This window comes from Symphalangus syndactylus, chromosome 8, assembly GCF_028878055.3.
Source record: "Symphalangus syndactylus isolate Jambi chromosome 8, NHGRI_mSymSyn1-v2.1_pri, whole genome shotgun sequence".
Taxonomy (NCBI): Eukaryota; Metazoa; Chordata; class Mammalia; order Primates; family Hylobatidae; genus Symphalangus; species Symphalangus syndactylus.
In genome coordinates this window covers 72985495-73012014 of record NC_072430.2, presented here as the reverse complement: position 1 = coordinate 73012014, position 26520 = coordinate 72985495, and the positions used below count along the sequence as shown (strand labels likewise).

General features: G+C 41.6%; 1 protein-coding gene across 1 annotated transcript in view; it reads left to right on the top strand.

Annotated features, from left to right (window-relative positions):
* LRP2 (LDL receptor related protein 2) overlaps window positions 1–15418 on the top strand; it is a 227289-nt gene extending 211871 nt beyond the window's left edge. The window contains exons 72-79 of the mRNA XM_055289622.1: window positions 1698–1788; window positions 2636–2703; window positions 2877–2997; window positions 3550–3679; window positions 4749–4850; window positions 9867–9974; window positions 13463–13534; window positions 13717–15418. Of these exons, the coding sequence (XP_055145597.1) occupies window positions 1698–1788; window positions 2636–2703; window positions 2877–2997; window positions 3550–3679; window positions 4749–4850; window positions 9867–9974; window positions 13463–13534; window positions 13717–13884 (860 nt within the window). The 3' untranslated portion in view covers window positions 13885–15418. The remainder of the gene's footprint in view (window positions 1–1697; window positions 1789–2635; window positions 2704–2876; window positions 2998–3549; window positions 3680–4748; window positions 4851–9866; window positions 9975–13462; window positions 13535–13716) is intronic.
* The last annotated feature ends 11102 nt before the right edge of the window (window positions 15419–26520 follow it).

Genomic DNA, 26520 nt, shown 5'->3' with positions numbered 1-26520 from the left:
GGAGATGAAGACCAGCATGAGGAAGCTGTGGTTTAATTCTAGTCCCAAACGCTGTGGGTGATCTATTCTTGGCAAGACTTTTTTTGAATGACTCTTTTAAGGAGTTAATAAGCCGGATGGGGGCGAATAACTCGTGTCCCTAACTAGCATCTGGTGCTGGAAAAGCCTGTGAAAAAGTCATCCTGCAATTCACTAGCGGCCCATTTTATGGCTCACAGCCTCGGGGCCTTTCCCCAGTTTTAGCTGATGGGGAAAGGAAAACGCTTAACCACCTTCTACCACCAGGGGGAGCAGGCAGTTAGACCAGGAACCACCCTTTGACTCATTCCAAACAGACTGAGGAGTTGGCAGGTTTAGGGAATGAATCCAGGGAGAAAAAACTGCTTCTTGTCTCCCCTCTTCCCCTATACTCTTGCACTCATCCCAGCGCTACTGGGGAAATATTGGTAGGAATCCAATATTTCGAGCCACATTTGGAACAAAATGACAATTTCAGGCTTTGAGATTTGTTCCATGCCGTGGATAGATTGTTTTGCACTTACTGCAATTTCACATCGTAGGAGCGGTGTGGTCCTGGTTGTCACCTCACCTACTACTTTTCTCATTTAAACTTTTTGCCAAGTGGATTTTATTAAGATTCTTGTTTTAAAGAACTTTAACCGAAGTAAGCACACGAATGGTGGCAGTCATTCCATATAGGGCCTCGGTCTGGTATAATAACTAAGCAATTAGTCCAGTGAGATCTCTTGAGTGCCAGCTATGTGCCAGGCACTGTTATAAGTGCTGGAGGTAACAGAATTGAACAAAACAGACAAAACCCCCTGTGTATATTGAGTTTACATTCTAAGAGGACAATAAATAGAGAAGTCAATAAATATATAGTAGGTCATGTGGTACTATGGAGAAAATGAAGGCAGGGGAAGAGGGATGAGGATGGGGTGGGTGGGGATTCTCCTTTAGATAGTGTTCAGGGAAGACCTGTCTGATACAGTGAACATTGAGTAGAGACTCAGACCGAAGGACTGAGCCAGGAGGGTATCTCGACTCTTTAAATAATATACACATGTGACCTACACTTATTAAGCATCTTCAACATATAAGACACTGAAGCACTAATTCCCCATCAGGCACATCCTGGGAGTATGTACAGGCCTAGCTGGGAGCAGGGACTTGGAGTAAGGGCAGTTTGGGAGGACTTGAAAACTCAGGAGCTCTCTAGCTAGCTGCCTATCAAATATCTCTATATCTGTAGCTATGTGACTGCCTGTGGACTGATGAATTACTGATGCTTTGGTGTCTTTAGTTGAAGTTTCAAGGTGGGCCTACATTAAACTCTTGATTTTAACTGGGTTCACGGAGGAGAATTCTGAAAACTTCAAATGAGAATGTGAACGTTTTAAGAGATTATTTTACCACTAGTTTCTTGTAACTATTAATATATGTGCTCCAGAGTCTAGTACCTCTCCACTGTTTTTTGGGGAAAATTCTATAAACTGCCCCCTTTCTTTCCATTAAATGAATGTTACCCTCCAAGACCTTAAGGAAACTCACTGGACTTAGGGGAAGGTAAGCTTTGACAGGGAGACTAATTGGCTGGCCCGCCCCTCCTCCCACCCCTAACCCGGGCCGGTTTGCATGGTGTGGGCACCCTGCTGAGTACAGCTGACTAACACTTGCATGGCTTTCCCTTCCTGCAGCCATCGAACTGCCTATCAACCTGCCCCCCCCATGCAGGTGCATGCACGGAGGAAATTGCTATTTTGATGAGACTGACCTCCCCAAATGCAAGTAAGTCTGAATGTTGAGGTCCCAGCTATAGGCTTTGCCTCTTCTGGAGAAATATGAGACCTTAACGTAGCCAGGAAAACAAATACGGGAACCTCACCAGTTCACTAATTCTTACATTTTAACCAGCTTGCCTTCCCTTGAGGGAGTCTACAGAGAACTGAGGCAGTGCTACTTTAACTAGAATGTGCATAAGAATCCCGTGGAGACCTGGTTCAAGTGCCCATTCTCACGCACAGAGATTCTGCATTTCTAACAAGCTCTGGGTGAGGCCACAGGGTCTTGGACCACACTTTGGGGAGCAAGGAGTTAGAGAATTGGCAGCAGCATTTTCCTACTCACCTGGTATTGTTGATTACAACAGGGCTGTGGGAGAAGAGCTGTCTGCAGGGCTGCTTTAGTACAAGGTACTCAGGATGAGCAGAAAGAGTGGGATGAAGATTCGGAAAGAAGATGACTGTGTTGAGAAAACTCCAACATGGAGCAAGATAAATAGATGTCTTTAAAAAGCATTTAATGAAAGCATATACAAGAAAAAAACATAACCGTGGTTTCCATTTGTACTCTCTAAGGAAGCATTGCATAGATTAGACACCAATAGGTTTTCATGACCGGACTCACCCTATCAGTGCCACAGCTACTCCGTTAAAAGTGAATTTCTAAAATCAGAGCACTGTTCTTTCTGCTTGTCTTCTCTTGGCAGAATAAACAGAAGTCGTGCAGGATACATTGTCTGTTCAACATGTAATTTATGCAATCAAAGCTCTCTCTACTTCAGGATGTGCTCAGAAAAATGCAGTAGAAGCCTAAGAACATAACAGCTAGTGAATGATTTGCTTTTTCCTTTCAGGTGTCCTAGCGGCTACACAGGAAAATATTGTGAAATGGCGTTTTCAAAAGGCATCTCTCCAGGAACAAGTAAGTTTTAAGAATGTGAGCAACCTGGAAATACTCATGGCCCCTACATTGAATGCTGTCACGGCTTCTTTTCTACTTGACCCAGTCTTTGAAGAAGTGGTTCTAGCCCCCAGTTTCTGCCAGGATTGCGGGCTCCCATGTGTTGATGTGCTCTCTGCTCTCTTCTTCTATAGCTGCAGTAGCTGTGCTGTTGACAATCCTCTTGATCGTCATAATTGGAGCTCTGGCAATTGCAGGATTCTTCCACTATAGAAGAACCGGCTCCCTTTTGCCTGCTCTGCCCAAGCTGCCAAGGTCAGTTTCATTATGGGGAACGTTGATGTTTGAAGCCTAAGTAATCCATATGAAGCCATGTGAAGGACTTAGTTTTCTTTCTAAGTTAAAAAAGCACAATAAGCAGTTCACCTATTCCACAGAAACAAAAATAGTGAGGATGTAAAGCAGTCACTTCAAATCACAACTTCTTAGTCAAGTGCTTCTCTAAAGCCTGAGTGACAAGTTGTGTTTTGTAGTCCAAATGGTTGTGCCTATTGGTAGGTGTTCAGGTCAGAGAGGAGTGAAAAGGCAGCTATGTGATGGCCCAGGCTTTATCCTTCTATGTGCTGGACTCTTTTTCTTTTAGATCTCATGGTTCAGGAATGTGCTTTAACGTTTTCAGATAGCTAAGGGAACTTACTACCATATTTGACAGTGTAAATTGAGAGTGGGAATTGAGCATTACATTTGAGGAAGATTTGGCAATGTGGAGGAAAGGGTACTATTGTGAAAGGTTGTATTTGTTGTTTTTGTTGTTGTTGTTGTTGTTGTTTTAAATAACAAGACACTGTTTTGGTTACTTCTTTCCAGCTTAAGCAGTCTTGTCAAGCCCTCTGAAAATGGGAATGGGGTGACCTTCAGATCAGGGGCAGATCTTAACATGGATATTGGAGTGTCTGGTTTTGGACCTGAGACTGCTATTGACAGGTCAATGGCAATGGTGAGTATGGTTTCAAAATGATTATTCGAAGGTTGTCATTTATAGAATAAATACTTTTTATAAAGAATAAAATTCACCTAGGGAAGACTGAAACACAGTAGTAGGCCTCTCAGAATAAAGTCTGCACTACACAAGTTAGGAAACATTAGGTTTGTTGCTGAAAGGTGCCTAAAAACATTGGTAATAAAATTGGAATTTACCCCTGCTCTAAGCCATGCTGTTGAATTGGAATCATGAACAGTCTGAAGTTTAACTTGAATATTGAAGAGCTTTCTGGGTTTTTTTGAGGGTGGTGTGTGGGGAGGACATGATATTTCGTTTTTATTTGATGACTTTTATGTGTATAAAAGGAGTAGGGAACTACATTTTTCCTAGTGTCATATATTTTTCTGCCAATGCATAGTGATGAAATAAACAGTGATTTTAGAGTTGGCGTTGGTCCAGACCACGGCTCTGCCACCTACTAAGTATGTGACAATAGACATGGAGCTTGATATCTCTGACCCTCATTGTCCCTATTTGTAAAACAGGTACAATAATACCTCCTGGGAGGACCAAACGAAATACTTTATGAGGGGGCTGCCACAGTCTTGGCACTGAGGGGGCTTTCTGTAATCAGTATTGGGAAACCACTTTCAGAATTTTGTCTCTCCCTGAAATCTTTCATTGTTTTCCTTCCCTGAAAATATTACATTATCCATTCTTTTTCCTTCCCCTCTCTCCTTATTCGTCTTTTCTTCTTCCACCGTTATCCTTTTCTCTGTTGCCCAGACCCAATTCCCAAGAGAGTTATTTAAGAGAATTTGGATATAAGAAGAATGTTTCCATTTCCTTGAGTTGGTAAATTAGTGCATGTTATGTGACTTTGCATAATAATTTGCCATATAGAGGTCTTGTGTTTTGCTGGCTTTTTTTTTTTTTTTTGCAAGTTCCCTTTTGGGTAACTTTTGGCATAGCACCTACCTCCAGGTGTGAGGAAGGCACATTTCTTCGTGTGTGAACCAGATTAGTATGGCGTAATCTCTCTCTCTCTGTTTCTCTCTCTCTCTCTCTCTCTCTCTGCCATCAGAGTGAAGACTTCGTCATGGAAATGGGGAAGCAGCCCATAATATTTGAAAACCCAATGTACTCAGCCAGAGACAGTGCTGCCAAAGTGGTTCAGCCAACCCAGGTGAGAAACCATACCGTCTTTTCTTTCAGTTACTGCTGTCGCTGGATCTATTGAGTCATGTCTTCTTAGGATTTTCCTAACCTTCCCTCCAAAGGGAAGGAAGCATAGTGAGTGGTCCATGCTGCAGCTGCCCTATCTGTAGAAACAGGACCAACCCAAGGACATAAGACCTGAAAACAATCAGAATCCCGTTCTGTTGCATAGTGGTGGAGGTTTGGCAGCCATGCCGGGGCTGCTGACCAAGAACCTTTCATTTTGAATGGTGTCAGAGCAAGAGAGGTCTGAGTCCCTTCAGGGGCCTGGGAAACACAGTGCCTGAAGCACCACAGCTTCTCTACAAATACTTGTGAAATGAATGAGTGGAGAATTGTCAGGTCGTTATACAGGAATTTGGGGACTGGGCCCACTCTCTGGTTCTTGCTGCTATCCCAAGCATGTGGTTTGAGGTGGATTAAAAGGAGAGGGACGTCTTACGCTTGCTGTTGCAATACTTTTCTGCAAAGTACAAAGGTCTCTAGAGTTGATGGGCAGATATCTAAATTTCCTTGTTGCAGCCTTGTTGCTCAGTCATCTTTTATTTTTTTTGTGAGCAACAAGGCTGTTTATTTCACCTGGGTGCAGGTGGGCTGAGTCTGAAAAGAGTCAGAGAAGGGAGATAGGGGTGGGGCCGTTTTATAAGATTTGGGTAGGTAAAGGAAAATTACAGTCAAAGGGGGGTTGTTCTCTGGCGGGGCAGGAGTGGGGGGGTCACAAGGTGCTCAGTGAGGGGGAGTTTTTGAGACAAGATGAGCCAGGAAATGGAATTTCACAAGGTAATGTCATCAGTTAAGGCAAGGACCGGCCATTTTCACTTCTTTTGTGGTGGAATGTCATCAGTCAAGGCAGGAACAGGCCATTTTCACTTCTTTTGTCATTCTTCAGTTACTTCAGGCCATCTGGGCGTATACATGCAGGTCACAGGGGATGCGATGGCTTAGCTAGGGCTCAGAGGCCTGACATTCCTGCCCCCTTATATTAATAAGAAAAATAACATAAAATAGTATTGAAGTGTTGGGGCAAAGAAAAAAATTTTTAGGGGGGTAGTATGGAGAGATAATGGGCAATGTTTCTCAGGGCTGCTTCAAGCGAGATTAGGGGCGGCGTGGGAACCTAAAGTGGGAGAGATTAAGCTGAAGGAAGATTTTGTGGTAAGGGGTGATATTGTGGGGTTCTTAGAAGAAACATTTGTCGTGTAGAATTATTGGTGATGGCCTGGATATGGTTTTGTATGAATTGAAAAACTAAACGGAATAAGAGAAGCAGAAAAACAAATATTAAAGGACTACGAATTGGGAGGACCCAGGACATCTGATTAGAGAGTGCCTAAGGAGGTTCAGCATAGTCCGGCCAGCAAAGATTATTTATTTACTTTAAGAGGGAGTTAAGAGTGGAGGTTTGGGGTTAGCACCAGGAGATATCAGCTGTGATGGCTTGGAGAAACAGTGTAAACTGGCGGTATAAATAAGAGCAGGGCATTTATGAGTAGTTGAGAATGGTGAATAGGAGTATGACTAGACAGAAGATAGTAGGGATGACAAGTTTTTTGGGGTGCAGTCCAAGTTGGTCTGGTGTCTGGAATGAGACTAGGGCTTAATAAAAAGGAGCATCTATACAGGAGCTTAAATGGGCTGTACCCTGTAGCATTCCGAGGACAGGCCTGAATTCTGAGAAGGGAAAGTGGTAAAAGTATTGTCCAGTCCTTTTTAAGTTGGTGGCTGAGCTTGGTGAGGTGTGTTTTTAAAAGACTGTTAGTCCGTTCTACCTTTCTTGAAGATTGAGGACCGTAAGGGTATGAAGGTTTCACTGAATACCAAGAGCCTGAAAAACTGCTTGGGTGATTTGACTAGTAAAGGACGGACCACTATCGGACTGTATAGAGGTGGGAAGGCCAAACTGAGGAATTACGTCTGACAGAAGGGAAGAAATGACCGCAGTGGACTTCATAGACCCTGTGGGAAAGACCTCTACCTATCCTGTGAAAGTGTCTAGCCAGACCAAGTGGTATTTTAGTTTCCTGACTCGAGGCATGTGAGTAAAGTCAATTTGCCAGTCCTTGGTGGGGGCAAAACCCTGAGCTTGATGTGTAGGGAAGGGAGGGGGCCTGAGAAATTCCTGAGGTGTAGTAGAATAGCAGATGGAACACTGACAAGTGATTTCCTTGAGGATAGATTTCCACGATGGAAAGGAAATGAGAGGTTCCAAGAGACAGGCTAGCGGCTTGTAACCTACATGGAAGAGGTTATGAAATGATGACAGAATAGAATGGGCCTGTGAGGCTGGAAGGAGATATTTTCCTTGGTCTAAGAACCATTTGCCTTGTGTGGGAAGAGACTGATAGGTGGAAGTTTCAGTGGGGGAGTAGGTGGGAGTGACTAATGTGAAGGAGAAAAACTGACCGTGAGGGACAGAAGTTGGAACGCTAGCTGCGTTTTTAGCTAATTTATCAGCATAAGCATTGTCCTGAGCGATGGGATCTGATGCCTTTTTGATGGCCCTTGAAGTGAATGACTCCAGCTTCCTCTGGAAGTAAAGCAGCTTTGAGAAGCGTTTTTATTAAAGACGCATTAATGATAGAGGACCCTTGTATAGTGAGGAAACCTCTTGCGTGGTGGTGCAGGATATGGAAGGCATATATAGAGTCAGTATACATACTGACGTGTAGTCCCTTTGCAAGAGTGAGGGCTTAACTTAAGGCAATGAGTTTGGCTTGCTGAGAGGTAGCGGAGGGGGGCAGAGTGGTAGCCTCAATGATAGATGTGGAAGATACTATAGCATAGCCTGCCTTTGCTGGTGAGTGGCGATTAGGCCTGGTGGAACTGCTATCAGTAAACCAAGTGTGTTCAGGATGACGAACAGGAAAAAAGGAAATATGGGGAAATGGGGTGAATGTCAGGTGGATCAGAGAGATATAGTCATAGGGGTCAGGTGTGGTATCTGGAATAATGTGGGAGGCCGGATTGAAGTCTGGGCCAGAAACAATGGTAATTGTGGGAGATTCAACAATAAGTGAGTATAGCTGAAGGAGCCGGGGAGCAGAAAGTATATGCATCAGGTGGGAGAAAGAAAATAGATTTTGGAAGTTATGAGAACTGTAGAGAGTGAGTTGAGCATAGTTTGTGATTTTGAGGGCCTCTAAAAGTATTAAAGCAGTGGCAGCCGCTGCACACAGACATGAGGGCTAGGCTAAAACAGTAAGGTCAAGTTGTTTGGACAGAAAGGCTACAGGGCGCGGTCCTGGCTCTTGTGTAAGAATTCTGACTGCACTAACCATGCCTAGGAAGGAAAGGAGTTGTTGTTTTGTAGAAGGGATTGAGGTTTGGGAGATTAGTCGGACACAATCAGCAGGGAGAGCACGTGTGTTTTTATGAGAATTATGCCGAAATAGGTAACAGATGAGGATGAAATTTGGGCTTGACTGAAGTAATGGGGGCCATCTGTGAAGGCTTGTGGCAGTACAGCCTAGGTAATTTGCTGAGTCTGATGGGTGTCAGGGTCAGTCTAAGTGAAAGTGAAGAGAGGCTGGGAGGAAGGGTGCAAAGGGATAGTAAAGAAAGCATGTTTGAGGTTCAGTCAGTCATCTTTAAGAAGAGCTTGGAGATGAAATAGGAATATAGGTGAAGGGAATAACTTTTTATAAGGTCTGCATCAATAGCCCCAGCACCACTTTTACTGCTTGTCAACTGCAAACATGTCTCCTTTGTCACAACAACTATGGCCTTGGTGACGATGAATAACTGTCATTGTTAACACCTATGCTCCTTTTGAACTCGAGATATGGCACATTTTAATACAGAAGCTAGAAATGTTTATTTTATAAATATTTTGTGATTTTTTTTTTTTTTTTTTTTTTTTTGAGATGGAGTCTCGCTCTGTCGCCCAGGCTGGAGTGCAGTGGCACAATCTCGGCTCACTGCAAGCTCCGCCTCCCAGGTTCATGCCATTCTCCTGCCTCAGCCTCTCTGAGTAGCTGGGACTACAGGCGCCCGCCACCACGCCCGGCTAATTTTTTGTATTTTTTTTTAGTAGAGACGGGGTTTCACCGTGGTCTTGATCTCCTGACCTCGTGATCCGCCCGCCTCGGCCTCCCAAAGTGCTGGGATTACAAGCGTGAGCCACCGCGTCCGGCCGATATAAAGATGTGATTTTAAGATCAGAAATGTTTAAATCTTGAAAGGATTTTCCCTGATCCTTTGACAAACAGATATGAAAACTTTAATCACATGATAAAACAGATATGACATTTCATTTGACATCTTCACTTAAAATGAGGCCATGTATACAAATGCATATTCAAGTTTGAGAATAAACAAGTAATGAATGTGAAAATATAGGAAAAGGAGTGAATTGTCTACCTTGTAGTTTATTATGTATTCATGGTAATTTGGTCTTAAAAGGGAACCTTGGAATTGTATGAATGTTATAGAAAAATGTGTAGAAGATTATTAATTCTATTATTTTCATCTTTTCAAAAATTCAACCTCTTTTTAGTAGTACTATGAAATCTTAATTTCCAAAGATAGGATTTATTAATATTCAAAGAAATTATTAAGATCCAAAGATAGGATTCTCAGTTCATCAGTGAGATTGGGGAAATATTCTTGCTGTTCTTCTAGGATTTGGCTTCCAGTATATAACTAGAGTATCATTATCCAAAAATTTGGTCAACAGTAGCACTAAGAAGGTATAGAGGATACAGTAGAAATTGCTAGTAATAAGTGAGAGTGTGACCAGTGAGGGATGTATTTGCCTCCCAGTATTAAGGTATGAGGTGACTTACTGGTTGCTGCTGTTGATTTTGGGGCGGTGGGAGTGATGTTTAGTCCTGGCCTACTGGGTCATGCAATAAAAATGGTGCCTGATGATGTCTATGGGCAAACAAGATGGCAAAAAGAGCCAGAGTTGGTACAAACTTTACAGCAAATTTATTTACTACTAAATTCTTTCAAAACTGGGTAAAGGCCTTTAATATGTCCACAGGTGACTGTATCTGGAAATGTGGATAATAAGAATTATGGAAGTCCCATAAACCCTTCTGAGATAGTTCCAGAGACAAACCCAACTTCCCCGGCTGCTGATGGAACTCAGGTAACAGTTGCTGACTCCTGAAATAATGTGGGATTTGGAAGAACTTCGGGATGGCCGGGTTGTTATTAACCTTAAGCAAACAAGGGAGATTCTGGCAGGCTCAAAGATCTCAAGATGTGTTGACAGTTAATAAATATAATTTTTTAAAAAGTCATAGATTGAAACACTTTCCACCAAATAAAGCTACATTCTAACATTGAGTTGGGAATAATGTTCCTTGTAACATGGGAGGACGTGTCACAAAGAAGAACAAATAGACTTCTGGATCCAGTATCTTCAGACCAGGGACATTTAAGTTGAGAAATTGACTCAGTGTGAGTAAAGATTTCACTGTGTCAAAGATACAGATGAAAGATCCGTCTCTGTGTGCCGTGATTTCTCTACAGCATGCATCTTTATTCTTTTAAGCTGTTCTTCGCTCTCCTGCTATTACAGATTTTTACCACTAGATGGCACTAATTTACATACTCTTTTTCCATTCGTCATCCATCTATTCATTATTGGCCAACCAATCATCTAACTAACGATATTCCCCTCGATGTGTCAGGCATGGTGTTTAATACTGGAGATTGAAAGAAAAAAATGCCACTAGATGGCACTTCTTAAACATGCCTGCAGGTCCTTTGCAATTAGTAGGCTATTTGGTCTGCAGGAAGAAATTCAATAAATATATTTGATATTAAACTCTGTATTAATGTATATCATTAGTTTTAATGAATGCATATGCAGCTATCCTAGATATAGCTGTTTGAATCTGGACAAACTGTTTTACCTCTGGGGCTACAGTCCTCAATAATATTTCTCACTGGGGGCACTATTGGCATATTGAGTGGGACAGTTCTTTGTGCTACAAAACTGTCCCATGCACTCAGGGAATTTCAGTATTTCTGGTCCCTGTCCACTAAATTCCAGTAGTGTCTCCCCTAATTCAGTGTGACCCCAGAAATCACCTCCCCTCCCCCAACACATGTGCACTCACTCCTAGTTGAGAAACACTAGGATCTGGAATGTCTCTGTTCTAAGATTCTATGACCAATTTTGTGAAGTAATGTAAAGAAATGAAAGTCTAAGAGTAGTTGGAAATTTTACCATCTTATACAATCTTTATTTCTCAAATTTCATAGTCTATAAACATTGATATCTGGATAACTTGGCAGTCTCATTATCACCTTAAACATTGGTTTCTGTTCTGCTTATTTAAATCAAAATAAAATTTGAACTAAATTGATGCTGAGAAGAGTCTATATCAAGACTTCTGTACACCTTCTCAAATTCCCTTATTTCTTCTTCTCATGTCACACACACACACACACACACTCATACACTCACAGACGTACATAAATATTGTCTAGAAAGGAATTTTCAGTTTCAGATTTTTCAAGGGACTAAACATTTTTTCTGTAAGCTATATTAAAAATGGATTTTGAAGATTAATTTTCCACAGACACATGGATGCTTGAATGTCATATATTTGGTCCTCCAAGCCTGAGTCAACCCCAAGCTAGTGCCAGATTTATTTTATATTTTCAACATTTTTTCTCAGTCCATCTCTAGTCTAGTGATCTTCTTCACTAAATAGAGATTTTCCCCAGCTGGTGCAGGAAGGGTACTGTGGTGGGGAGGCTGTAACCTCTGACCTGCATGTCTGCTATCAGAAACAAAATGTAAACTGACAGGCTCTTTCAAAGGAGAGCAGATCTTCACCAATTGTAGTCCTTTCTTTCTCTTCCCCTTTGTAATACCTTGGTTCCTCCTCTTACTTTTTTACATTAGAGAGGCTGAGACCCTCTAAAATGTGTCTTCCATGATATGTCCGGGATCTCACTGTATTTCCTCCCTCCTGGGCACTGAGTTAACAGCCAGCATGCTTTAAAAGCAGTAGAGGTGCTTGGGTGAGATCACCTAGGTTGATTTGAATATGCCAGAGTCTCACAAATGTATCTTTCATCCATAAATACGTTGAAAGACTAACAATTAAAAACATGGGCTGGGCACGGTGGCTCACACCTGTAATCCCAGCTCTTTGGGAGGCCGAGGTGGGTGGATCACGACGTCAGGAGTTCAAGACCAGCCTGGCCAACATAGTGAAACCCCGTCTCTACTAAAAATACAAAAATTAGCTGGGTGTGGTGGCACATGCCTGTAGTCCCAGCTACTCGGGAGGCTGAGGCAGGAGAATCACTTGAACCCGGGAGGCAGAGGTTGTAGTGGGCCGAGACTGTGCTACTGCACTCCAGCCTAGGCGACAGAGTGAGACTTCATCTCAAAAAAAAAAAAAAAAAACAGATTCAGTTCTATCATTTTCCAAAAGTTACACTGATATGCACAGGATCCCCCAAGGAGACAAAAATGAAAAGAACCCTCCCTTTCCTCTTGTTAGTAATTGCTTAACTCCAAGTTAGCCATTTCATTTTGAAGCAATGACATCTAAGAGACTTTGGCCCGCCCCACTTAACTGTAAGCGCCCAGAGGCAGGGCTCTGACCCGAATGTCTTCATGTTCCCCTTGGGGGCACTATGTACAAAGGAGGAACTCACTTGAATGTGGGTTAAAGTGAAGACCTCTTCTACTTCTGTAGCCCTGTGTTCCCCACTCCTCCACGGGCTGGTCCCCTGCTTTCACAGAGTAAGAGACACCCCATAAAACCTGTGGGCTCCCTCAGCTCCTGTTGAGAGTAGGCTGGCTGTTCCCTTGTCTCCCACCAGGTTTTTATCTGGCAGTCAGCACAACAGGCAACTTTTCAGTAAGGCGTGGGCCATGCACCGTGGTCCAGGGTGATTCTCTCTGGGTTCTCCAGGTTATGGGCCTCTGGGTCCCCTGAGTCATCATTACCTGCCCTTCTACCTGCAATTTAGTTGTATAATCTTGCTGTGACTCAGCAAGTATGGGATAATAAGTGTACCTACCTCCAGGGTTTGCCAAAAAAAATCAGAAACTTGTAAAACTCTTAGAATACTTCCTGACACACAGTAAGCACTCAATAAATGTTAGATGTTTTTGTTATTATTATGATACAGGAGGGAATGATGAAGGGAGAAGGGATACTCTTGAGTTGACCAAATAATATTACTTTAGGGAATAAGAGTTATACTTTGGCTTTGCCATCTCCACCCAATTTTCAGGCAGCCCCAGAAATCTCTTTTTCTCCAGGTGCATCTTGTGTGTGTCTGTTTTATGTGATCTCTCTGTACTGAGGTAACCAGGTGATCTGCTTGTAGATACTATGGCACAAATTCTATAATATATAAATTTGAAATCAAAGAAGTGTTTAAAACCATTCGATGAAAAGAGCCCAGAGAGTTTCAGTTACTGTTCAGGGACCATAGGAGGAATTGAACAATTTACCATATGGGCTGCATCACATGGTCCCAGGTCCCAAATTGCTTTCCCCTTCAGTAAGAAGAAAATTTAAAATTGAGACAGGAGGAAAAGAAACCCACAAAATAATTCCATTACTGAGAGGTTTTTGTTTTCCCCTTTTCATTTAGGTGACAAAATGGAATCTCTTCAAACGAAAAGCTAAACAAACTACCAACTTTGAAAATCCAATCTATGCACAGGTAATTTTTCACAATTTTTCTTAGCACAGACATTTTTTCTTAGAAATTATTTGCTTGGTTAAATTGGACACACACTTAGATTATTCTGAGCAGAGTGGCCACAAATAGTCTTCTTTACGAAAAACCGTGTATGGTGACCTTGGGGGAATAAATGGCTGCTTCCTGTTACGTTGTGTTCTTAGATGGAGAACGAGCAAAAGGAAAGTGTTGCTGCGACCCCACCTCCATCACCTTCGCTCCCTGCTAAGCCTAAGCCTCCTTCGAGAAGAGACCCAGCTCCAACCTATTCTGCAACAGAAGACACTTTTAAAGACACTGCAAATCTTGTTAAAGAAGACTCTGAAGTATAGCTATACCAGCTATTTAGGGAATAATTGGAAACACACTTTTGCACATATATTTTTTACAAACAGATAAGAAAAGTTAACATTCAGTACTTTATGAAAAAGATATATTTTTCCCTGTTTGCCTATAGTTGGAAGTATCCTGTGTGTCTTTTTTTACTTATGCCGTCTCATATTTTTACAAATAATTATCACGATGTACTATATGTATATCTTTGCACTGAAGTTGTCTGAAGGTAGTACTATAAATATATTGTATATTTGTAAATTTTGGAAAGATTATCCTGTTACTGAATTTGCTAATAAAGATGTCTGCTAATTTGGTTGGTGACCATTATAGTAAATGATCCAACAAGAAAAGGAATTGACTCGGGACCTTTAGCCGTGTCTAAAGAAGAGGCACCACTCATGTTTCCTATAAAATTATCTAGGAAAGGAATCCAGGCCCCGCTCTTGGGTCCATTTTTACACATTAGCACTTAATTAATGTTCAAAATTACATGTCAATTTGATTAATGGGTATGTTGATAGGGGCCACTATGTGTTGTATAGACATCTGGACTTGACCGTAGACTCCTCAGATAATAGAGAAGGTAGAAAAAGAAATTCAGTTTGGCCCTTCTGTGTGTTGGCATTGTCTAACCAGAACTCTGTTTCATGTGTGTTCTCTCACTAGCTGCCAAGGCAACATTTTTATTTGTGATGTCTATGAGGAAATCCCATATCATTAAGTGCCAGTGTCCTGCATTGAGTTTGTGGTTAATTAAATGAGCTCTTCTGCCTGATGGACCCTGGAGCAATTTCTCCCCTCACCTGACATTCAAGGTGGTCACCTGCCCTAGTAGTTGGAGCTCAGTAGCTGAATTTCTGAAACCAAATCTGTGTCTTCATAAAATAAGGTGCAAAAAAAAAAAAAAAAAAAAACCAGTTAAGCAAAGCCTCAACTGGGTTTTTGTTTCTGTGAAAATATCGTTATAATCACTATTTATTTCCTAAGTTGAACCTGAATAGAAAGGGAAACCATTCTTATTAAGCTTTTTATTAGGCCCTTTGGCTAAATGTGTACATTTATATTAGAATGTACTGTACAGTCCAGATCTTTAATTCTTTTTTTTTTTTTTTAAGAGATGGAGTCTTGCTATGTTGCCCAGGCTGATCTTGAAGTCCTGGGCTCAAGTGATCCTCCCACCTCAGCCTCCTGAGTAGTTGGGATTATGGGCATGAGCCACTGTGCCTGGCTTCCAGCTCTTCTCTTAAATAGTGGGTATAGTCTGCACAACAGGAATCATGGCAGGAATATACACTTTCCCATAGCAAATAGCATTCCTGACTCTCTGTGCTAATATTGCACATTTGTTAAACAATGAATGAATGGATGGATGGATGGATGAATGAAACATATACTACTGATTATTTTATTCCAGAGTTCTCAAAATATTTGTTGCTGATATTTTGAGTGCTGATTGTAATTACTTTGATTAGATAAACAACTGGAAATAATGCTGCTGAAAAATTTCTAATAAATGTGTATTTTATCAGATGTTTTCTGTGTGCTTCATAAGCCCCAGTCATGAATCAGTTGTATTTTGCTGTGTAAAAAGCTTGAGGCTTTGAGTGCTCTTAGTCACACCAATTCTGTACCACTCCTTGGAATTGAATCCAGAGTAATTTGATTGAAAATCAAGCCTCTGCATTCATTTTGTGTGTGTGTGTGTCCATGATAGTCTGGGATAAGTTATAGGAAACAAGTAACTCTCCAGAAATGAGAAGTTATCAGAGTCGCAGGTAACCACCAGTATAGCCAGTCCTTGAATGCCGTCCATGGCTAAGGCAGAGCAGGGAGAAAGGGTGCATATTCCTGTTTCTCTAATAACTGGTGTTCCCCTAACAGTCATTTGTCAAGAGGACAATTTCCCAGCCAGCTCCTTTAAGCATAGGGTGTGGGCCATCTTCCCACTGTTAATCTCTCTGAGCCTCAGCTGCTGCCTCTATAAAATAGGGGGCTCGGTTGTGAGACCCCAATGTGGAAGTGTATATAGAGTGTAACCCAACACCCAGCATAAAACATACCTTCAATCAATGGAAGCCATGACTATTATCATTTGTGAAGTAAAGGGAAAATGGAACAGCCATTCGTGTGTTTTAAAAAGTTCCTTGTGTGATTTAACGAAGAACCTTGGTTGAAAATGACGATTCTAAATAGAAATGGCTGCTCTTTCTTTTTTAGTGGAGGAGGTTACAGAGGTGAATGAGATCGTGTCTGGGCTTTTGAAAGGATTAACACGTATCTTGTCTATAATGAAGCTGAAGAGCAGATGATAAAAAGTTTGGTCTTGCTTTACTGTCATTTGAAGGTGATAGGAAGGGCAGCAAACAATCCTGTACATAGAAATGGGAAAAGATTGAGAAGACGGAAGTGCATATTCACATCACAGCACAGGGAACTGAGCCACCGCTGAAATAAATATACCTTTCCTGGATTCTTCCAAGGATCCTGAGGAGTTGTTTGAGTTTGTTGTATATATTCTGGATATGAGTCCCCTATCAAGTGAATAGTTTGCAAAAATTTTCTTCCATTTAACAAGTGGTCTTTTTATTTTGTTGATTGTTTCCTTTGCTGTGCGGAAGCTTTTTAGTTTATTATAATCCCATTTGTCTATTTTTGGTTCTGTTTCCTGTGCTTTTGAGGTCTTCGTCATAAATTATTTACCTATAAGAAAGTCCAGGAGAGTTTTCCTAGGTTTTCTTCTAGCATTTTTATAATTTTGGGTCTTACTTTTAAGTGTTTAATCCATTTTCAGTTAATTTTTGTATATGGTGAAAAGGGTCCAGTTTTTTTCTTCTGCATGCAGCTACCGATTTTCCCAGCACCATTTATTGAAGAGGATGTGCTTTCCCCCGTGTAGGTTCTTGTTAGCTTTGTCAAAGATCAATTGGCTGTTAAATATGTGGCTTTATTTCTGGGTTCTCTCTTCCATTCTATTGGTCTAGGTGTCTATTTGTATACCAATATCATGCCATTTTAGTTACTATAGCCTTGTAGTCAGGTGGTGTGATGCCTCCAACTTTGTTCTTTTTGCTCAGGATTGTCTTGGCTATTCGAGCTCTTTTTTTTTTGGTTCCATTTGGTTCCATTTCTAAATATTTTTTTTCTAATTCTGTGAAGAATGATGTTGGTATTTTGATGGGGCTTGTGTTGATTCTGTAGATTGCTTTGGACAATGTAGTCATTTTAACAATATTAATTCCAATCCATAAGCATGGAGTATTTCTCCATTTGTTTGTGTCCTCTTCAATTTCTTTCTTTTTTTTTTTTTTTTTTTTTTTTGAGACGGAGTCTTGCTCTGTCCCCCAGGCTAGAGTGCAGTGGCGCGATCTTGGCTCACTGCAAGCTCCGCCTCCCGGGTGCACGCCATTCTCCTGCCTCAGCCTCCTGAGTAGCTGGGACTACAGGTGCCCCCAACACGCCCGGCTAATTTTTTTGTATTTTTAGTAGAGACGGGGTTTCACCGTGTTAGCCAGGATGGTCTCGATCTCCTGACCTTGTGATCCGCCCGCCTCGGCCTCCCAAAGTGCTGGGATTACAGGCTTGAGCCACCGCGCCCGGCCAATTTATTTCATCAGTGTTTTGTAGTTTTTCTTATAGAGATTTTTCACCTCGTTGGTTAAATTTATTCCTAGGTACTTTTTTGTTGTTGTTTTTTGTAGCTATTGCCTTCTTGATTTTTTTTCTCAGCTAGCTCATTATTGGTATATAGAAATGCTACTGATTTTTGTATGTTAATTTTGTATCCTGCTACTTGACTAAATTCATTTATCAAACCTAGGAGTTTTTTGGTGGAGTCTTTAGATTCTTCTGGATACATGATCATATTATCAGCAAAGAGGGACAATTTGACTTCCTCTTTTACAATTTGGATGCCTTTTATTTCTTTCTCTTGCCTGATTGCTCTAGCTAAGACTTCCAGTACTATGCTGAATTGGTTAAAAGTGGGCATACTTATCTTGTTCCAGTTCTTAGAGAAAACTCTTTCAGCTTTTCTCCATTCATCATAATGTTATCTGTGGATTTATCATATATGTTTTTTATTATTTTGAGGTATTCCTAGTTTGTTCAGAGTTTTCATTCTGAAGGGATGTTGAATTTTATCCAATGTTTTTTTTCTGCATCTGTTGAGATGATCATATGGTTTTGTTCTTCATTCTGTTAATGTGATGTATCATGTTTATTGATTTGCATGTGTTGAATCATCCTTGCATTCATTCCTGGTGTAAATTCCGCTGGATCTTGGTGTATTATCTTTTTAATGTGCTGTTGGATTCAGTTTGCTAGTATTTTGTTGAGGATTTCTGCATCTGTGTTCATCAGGGATATTGGTCTGTGGTTTTCTTTTTTTGTTGTGTCCTTGTCTGGTTTGGGGATCAGGGTAATGCTGGCCTTATAGAATGAATTAGGGAGAGTTCCCTCTTTTCTGGAATCATTTCAGAGGGATTGGTATTAGTTCTTCTTTATACATTGGGTAGAATTCAGCTGTGAATCTATCCAGTCCTGGACTTTTCTTTATTGGGAGACTTTTTATTATGGATTCAATCTTGCTACTTTTTACTGATCTGCTCAGGTTTTCTGTTTCTTCGTGATTCAATCTTGGTAGGTAGTATGTTTCCAGGAATTTATCTATTTTCTAGATTTTCCAGTTTGTCAGCATATAGTTGTTCATAATGGTTTCTGATGATCTTTTGTATTTCTATGGTATCAGTTGTAATGTCTTCTTTTTCATTTCTGATTTTCTGTATTTGAGTCTTTTCTTGGTTAGTCTTGCCAGTGGTTTATCAATTTTGTTTATATTTTTGAAGAGCAATTTCGTTTTGTTAATGATTTGTATTTCTTTAAGCCTCTATTTCATTTAGTTCTGTTCTGATCTTTATTTCTTTTCTTCTGTTCCTTCGGGGTTTGGTTTGTTCTTCCTTTTCTAGTTCCTTCAGGTGCATTGTTAGGTTGTTAGTTTGTAATTTTTCTACCTTTTTGATGTAGGCATTTAATGCTATAAACTTCTCTTTTAACACTGCTTTTGCTGTGTCCCACAGATTTTGATATGTTGTGTTTTCATTTTCATTTGTTTCAAGAAATGTTTTTATTTCCTTCTTAATTTCTTTATTTACCCAGTGGTCACTCAGGAGCATGTTATTTAATTCCCACATATTTGTATAGTTTCCAAAATTCCTCTTGGTACTGATTTCTAGTTTTACTCCAGTGTACTCTGAGAAGATACTTGATACAATTTTGATTTTTAAGAATTTGTTGATATTTGTTTTGTGGAGTAACATATGGTCTATTCTGAAGAATGTTCCATGTATTGATGAAAAGATTGTATATTCTGTAATTACTGGGTAGAATGTTCTGTAAATGTCTGTTAGGTCCATTTGGTCTGAAGTCCAGTTTACATTTAATGCTTCTTTGTTGACTTTCTGTCTAAATGATCTGTTTAATACTGAGAGTGGGGTGTTGAAATCCCCCACTATTATTGTACTGCGCTCTCTCTCTTTATATCTAGTAATATTTGCTTCACGAATCTGGCTGCTCCAGTGTTGGGTGCGTATCTGTTTAGAATTGTTATGCCCTCTTGCTGGATTGATCCCTTTATTAACATATAATGACCTCCTTTGTTTTTCATTTTTGTTTCTGTTTTTTACTGTTCTTGCCTTAAGGTCTGTTTTATCTGATATAAACATAACTACTCCTGCTTGCTTTTGGTTTCCGTTTGCGTGGACTATGTCTTTCCATCCCTTTACTTTCAGTCTATATGTGTCTTTACTGGTACAGTGAGTTTCTTATAAGCAACATATAGTTGGATCATGTTTTTAAATCCATTAAGCCATTATATTTTCAGAATTTAATTTGTTTATGTTCAAAATTATTATTGATATGTGAAGCTCTGTGTGTTCCTGTCATATTGTTAGTTGTTTTCTGGTTGTTGTAAATATTCTTTGTTCTTTGCTTTTTCTCATATTGATTGTCATTGTAGTTTGGTGAATTTCTGTAGTGGTACCATTTGAGTCCTTTTTCTTCCTCCTTTATGTGATTACTTCACCAGTGAGTTTTATGTTTGTGTGTTTTCATGATGGTAAATGTTGTCTTTTCACCTCCAGGTTTAGAACTCCCTTGAGTATTTCTTATAGGTCCAGTCCAGCCTAGCGGTAAACAAATTCTCTCAGCATTTGCTTGTGTGGGAGACTTTTTTTCTTCTTCATTTATGAAGTGCAATTTTGCTGGAAATTGTATCCTCGGCTGGCAGGTTTTTTTTTTTCTTTCAGCACTTTGAGTATGCCATCCCATTCTCTTCTGGCCTGTTAGGTTTCTGCTGAGACATCTGCTGTTAGTCTGCTGAGGGTTACTAGATAGATTACTAGATGGTTTTCTCTTGCTGTATTTAGGATTCACTTTTTACCTTTGACTCTAAACAGACTGAGTATAATGTGCCATTGAGAAGACCGTTTTGCATTGTGTCATTTTGGGGATTACTGAGTCTGCTGTAACTGAATGACTAAATCTCTTGCTAGACTTGGGAAGTTTTCATCTACTCATTAAATAGGTTTTCTAATCCTTTGTCTCTTTGGCCTTGAGGATACCAATAATGCAAATATTCAATTGCTTTATGTTGTCCCAAATATCACAAAGATTTTGTTTATTCTTTTAAAATTCTTTTTTCTTTATTTTTGCGTAACTGGATTATTTCAAAGGGGATTCTGAGATAATGAGATTCTTTCTTCTGCCTGATCTAGTATACTGTTGAAGCTTTCAAATATATCGAGAGCTTTCGTATTTCCTTCAATGAATTTTTCCCTTCCAGAATTTCTATTTGGTTATTTAAAAATATATATATATATATTTGTTAAATTTCTCATTCATATCCTGAATTGTTTTCTGATTTTTTTTAGTATTGTTTTTCAGAATTCTCTTGTATCTCACTGAGCTTCTTTAAATCAATGTTTAAAATTCTTTATCTGGAATTTCAAAAATTTCTTTTTGATTAAAATCTATTGCTAGAGGATTATTGTGTTCCTCTGGAGGTGTCATATTTTCTTGCTTTTTCATGTTTCCTGGGACCTTATGTTGATATCTGATGTAATGCTTGGTATAACAGTTGTTTCTTCTCATTTTTGAATTTACTTTTGCAAGGGGAGGACTTTTTCTGAAGTTGCATCTATGGTGTTGGTTGGGTAGGATACTTTGGCTTTGATTCTGAGTGCATGCAGTAGTGTAGTCTCTGTATGATTTATTTGACTGTAAACAGCATAGTAGTATCTGTGCTTTCCTTAGTGAGTTAAGGTGTGATTATTAGTGAAGGCTGTGGTGAAGTTCTGTTGGGGACTAGCATGCCGTGTGTGCCAATATTCAGGCCCCAGTGGTGGCAGCAGTCAGCTGAACATGCCTATATTTTTGCCCCAAGGTGGTGTACAATGGTGCCTGTGTTAATGGTTACTGGTGGGCCAATTCTTAGGCTTCCAAGTGGCTTGCTTAGATTCCAGTAGTGGCAGCGATGGACCAGGTGAGTGGGTGGGTTCTCAGGCACCTTGGACAGCTGACATGGCATAGGCGATAGCCACAGCAGAGGTAAGGTGATTCTCTGGGTCACAGGCAGTATGCATTCGTGTTGGTGGTGGCTCCAATGGACTGGGCAGGCCAGTCTCCAGGCCTGCATGTGGCCTTTGCTGGTCAGCATCAGCTGAGGTGGTAGTGCCAGGAGTTTAGGTCCAACCTCAAATCCCTGGGAGGAGTGTTCAGGTTCTCAAGGTGGTGGATTGGGTTGGGCAATCCCCAGGACCCTGGGCTGTCTGCTGTATCCTGGAGTTGGGGATGGGTGAAGCCAGATTGGCTGAGCTTGTGCTCAGGCCTCCCAAAGGTGAGAGCCATGGTGATCCTCAGGTCCTAGGTGGAGTGCTCAGGTGAGGAATGGTAGCATTGATGCTAAGGCCCTGCCACTAAAGAGGGTGTAGTCATCTGCAGTGACTGCAGCCTGGGTTGGCAGTGGGGGAACGCACATCCATCTCATGCCCCCTGGCCAGGCAGGCTGCCTCTCTCCCTTCTTTTCCCCTCCTTTTGATGTTTCTTGTCATTTCTCTGTTGAATTCTAGCATTCTCTCTGGGATAATGTATTTGAAGTGTGATTATCTATATACTATTTTGGTTCTTCTTCTTTTTTTTTTTTTTTGGAGGTGGAGTCTCGCTCTGTCACCCAGGCTGGAGTGTGGTGGTGTGATCTCAGCTCACTGCAAGCTCCGCCTCCTGGGTTCACGCCATTCTCCTGCCTCAGCCTCCCAAGTAGCTGGGACTACAGGTGCCTGCCACCACCCCCGGCTAATTTTTTGTGTTTTTAGTAAAGACGGGGTTTCACCATGTTAGCCAGGATGGTCTTGATCTCCTGACCTTGTGATCCACCCACCTCGGCCTCCCAAAGTGCTGGGATTACAGGTGTGAGCTGCCACTGCGCCCAGCCCTATTTTGGTTCTTCTAAGTGCAGGAGGTGGGTATGAAATGCTTCTAGCCAGCCATCTTGAAGCCCCTCTCTAGGAGTGTTTCTATAAGAATAGCTCCAGTTCTCCCAAATAATACAGTCTAAGAGGGTTGCATTCAGGTGGCATTGGGTGGGGTGGGTGTTCTGGGTCCTCCTGGCAGTGAGGAGGCTGTGGGCACCCATAGTCCTGGCTTACTACTTGTGGGCTCCTCCCCTTGGGTGAGCAGGTCAGTCCTTGGCTGCTGAATGGTCAGTCTTCTCCCCATCCCCAATACTGACACGTCAAAGTCGCTCCTCTTGGTGAGGTGAGAGAACCCTTCCACCAGCGTGATAAATCTTTGACGAGATGACTGAAAGGGGACTTCCCTCTCTGGGTTTAACTAGTGCTACACATATTTCCTCAGCCTTTTCTGCTGGTTTCGTATCCTCCCTTCCCTGGGACGGTGCCACTGGATTCCTTAAGAGCTTCCTGGGAGGGAATTTGAACAATACTTAGAGGGCTACTCTCAATAGAGTGTCTTCAGACAAGCCAGTGCATACACACACACTCTTCAGTAGAGCTCTTCCCCTGCTAGAAAACTTTTTGCAGTGTTGTGGAGCTAAAGTATCCTTGGCCTTCCAATCTGTTGAAGAATTTTCTGCACTGGGGCTGTTTGTCTCACAGTCTACCTTGACTCTTCTTTGGGGGTCCTATGAGGTCTTTATTATGCAAACAGAACTCCCTAGTGCCCCTCCCACACATACACCAAGACAAACCCTGATTTGTCTGGATTCCAGGACAGGGGACAGAATGGATTTCATTCTGAGACCTGGGCCATTAATCATCTGTTTGGAATTGAGAATGAATTTCTCATAGAAACAATGTGTCAACTTATAGTTCAGATCTCTCCCCAGCTAACAAGAGCACATCCAATCCAAAATGTGGCCCAGCTGTAGAATTCATTGTATGAGGCTTGGTTCTGTGGTTTGGCAACAGAAAGTCACACAATCAGGAAGGAAGAGAATACAGAAAAAAGAAAAAGAAAACGTCTTCCCTTCCTGGGTGTTGGGCCAGTCCTGGGAAAGTTCCTGAAACAAACCAAGCGTGTTGGATCTTTGGCTTCCTGCCAGCTCCCCAATGGACCCCTTTACCAGCACCCAGCGGCCTCTTTTCAAACATTCCAGGACCCCTGCTGTGTGAAATTCATCAGCCTGGCACCCCACCCAGGCTGGGCCCACTCCTCAGCAGGCTCCAAACACCAACCTTAAGTCTCTAGCTGCCACCATGATCCCACAGTTCCCCTGCACAAATCTGCATGAGAGAGCCGAATGCAAGGACTGTTGGTGGACGTCAGATTGGGCTAGAAGCAGAGTGCAGCAAGCATCTCTGGCAAAACATCCGCTATGTTGCTGTGAGCATGGGTTGTGTTCCAGCCCTACGCTAAGTGGTTTATCTATATCATTCACTCAACAAATATATGAGCACCAAGAATACTGGTGTGGGCATTAGGGGTTATAGTGCAAATGAAATAAACATCCCTAATCTTGTGGAGCTTGCATTTGAATGCATTATTTCCTTTAGTTCTGATACTAAGCTTGAGAGCCAGTACTGTCATATCTCCATTTTATTCAGTAAAAAACTTAGGTGTCAAGAGATTAAATAACATACCCCAAGAACATAGCAGGTTAAGTCATGAGATTAGGACTCCAAGCCAGGCTCTCTGCAATGTTGGAGACCTTGTCCTTACCACAAGGCCTGATCACCTGGGAGCCAGAGCTCCACAACTCCCAGCCCCACCACAGATGGGGTCAAAAAGGTGGGCTTAGTGGTCCCAACTTGTTCTTGATTTCCTCAACTTCTTCCTCTTTGTCTTCTTAGTTTATAGATTCTAAAGAGATCCTAGATATCCCCCAAGCTGAGGGAAGGGTGAAGATGGGCAGGAAGGCTGAGAACCATGGGTTCTGTGTGAATTGGGGGCTTTCTTTATGACCACAGCCTCCATTGATCTAATTAGATGTTTTTTCATGCCTCCTTGAAAGAGAAAGGGTAACTGTCAAAGGTGTGAGTCATTGTGAGGCAGGAGAATTGGGAATTAGGGTAACCAAGGGTTAAGGCATAAGTAAAAGAACAGCAGGTGCAGCCAGTTCTAGGCAACATTAAGCAGCATACAGCATACATCCTAGCTCCTGAGATAACAAGACAGAAGTTTCCACTGCAGCCTCTAATTGACCATGAGCCAAGTCTCCACTTCAGCCACTGATTGGTCACAGGCCAATCCTTCATAGGGTGTGACCAACTGGAGGCCTCTAAAGGGCACCTAGGGGCGTTACCAAACTGAATAAAAATTAATAAATATCTTAATAAAAATCCTAATGGGAGGGGAAGCTCTTGAACCACTTGCTGGAGCCTGCTCCTATAAGAGCTCCTACAGGCTCCTACTCTGTGAAAAGTACTTTTGCTTTAATAAATCTGTGCTTTTGTTACTTCGTTCTTTTTTTGCCCTGTGCATTTTGTTCAGTTCTTCGTTCAACGTGCTAAGAACCTGGACAACTCACAGTCAAGACCTTCCATCTGGTAATAATTGTATAAATAAGTCGGTCTTGAAATAAAACATTTAGAATAGATTTCTTCAATGGCTATTCCCTGCAATCTGAATAACTGGTATACTTTACACACACACACAAAGAAAACAAATAAATTCCCCTTTGAATTCCAGCATGAGACATGCAATGCTCACTAGTCAATGAGTTGAAGAAGCAAGTACAGACCATCTAAAGGGGTGTGGGCAAGGTTCCCATGAGGTCTGAAAAGCAAGCTTGTGAGGTCAGGGCCAGCACAATTTCAACCACCCCTGACCTTTCTAGGATTGAATGTAAGTTTAATTCTTCAGATAACTCATTGGTCTGTAGAAACAAATGGAAACAACCCAGGACACATTTCCTGTGCTAATGTTTGAGATCAGAGAAATGCCTCTTTCATCTGCAAGATCAGAATGCCTCCCTTTCTGCAATCCAGAACTTTGGGTACCACCTCACTCAGCTTTAAATTCTGTATCCTCAGAAGACTGGGTCATTTCCTTCCACTTAAAACAGCCATCACATGTGTGCTCCTGGTCAGCAAAAGGATTCTGACTCTATTGACTCAAAAAGAGGACTTCCTCTCCTTCCCATCCCTCCATCCCTCTAAGTTGCCCCCTTACTTTCCTCACTTATCATCCAAGCCTCATCCCTCCCTGTCCCCTCAGCCTTCTTCTCCAGGGGGCCTGAAAGGACCAACCACACATCCATCAAAGGCTGCCTCTGACAGCTGAGCTCAAGAATAAAACTAACAGAGCAGAAGAAAAGATAAAGAAAGAAGGTAAGTGGTGAGAGGAGAGAGAGAGAGAGAGACAGAGGAGTGTTATGAAACCTTCCTCTAGGGCTGCTTTTTGTTTTATTTCAGTACACAATGAATTTCTTTTATTTTGGTATGCATCCACATTTCAGCATTTAGTGGTCCTGAACAGAAACTGGAAAAATGCAGCACTTTGCCAGAAGTCAAGCCTACAAGTTTCCAGGATCTGCCGTGTACACTGACTGCTTTCTTAACCCCTGCTGAGGATTTTGAGATGCAGCACCACCAAAACCAAGGGATGCGCTGAATTCAAGGGTCTTTATGTTCCAGCTGCCAGATTCCAAACTAGACCCCAATGGATTGCAAGGATGACCAGATGAGAGCCCTGTTTAAAACTTCTTCAATTTTTAAAAGTTGAAGAAGAAATGAAAGGAAAAGAAAATAATTCAGAGGGATCATGTGTGCTTACAAGTGTCTTCATGAGGCCTTTCTCCAAGTTTAGCCACCAAAGACTCTGAGAGCTGGCAGGTCTGAGTAACCCTGGTTGACTGTTCTTTTCACCTTATCAAAATCTGAGCCAAAAAAACTCATCAGCTGATGATGATAGCAGAGGGTGGCAGGGCTGAGGACCTAATATTTACTTCCCAGCTGATGCAAGTGAATAAATGCAGTTCCAAAACTAAACCAGGGAGGTCAGAGACTTGTTCCAACTTTACCTGGTTTCTAGCCAAAGCAAGGGCATGTCATGGAAAGTATTGGGTGGTCACGGTGCAAAAAGGGACTTGAGGAGGGGGAGGAAAAAACAGCACCCCTCGA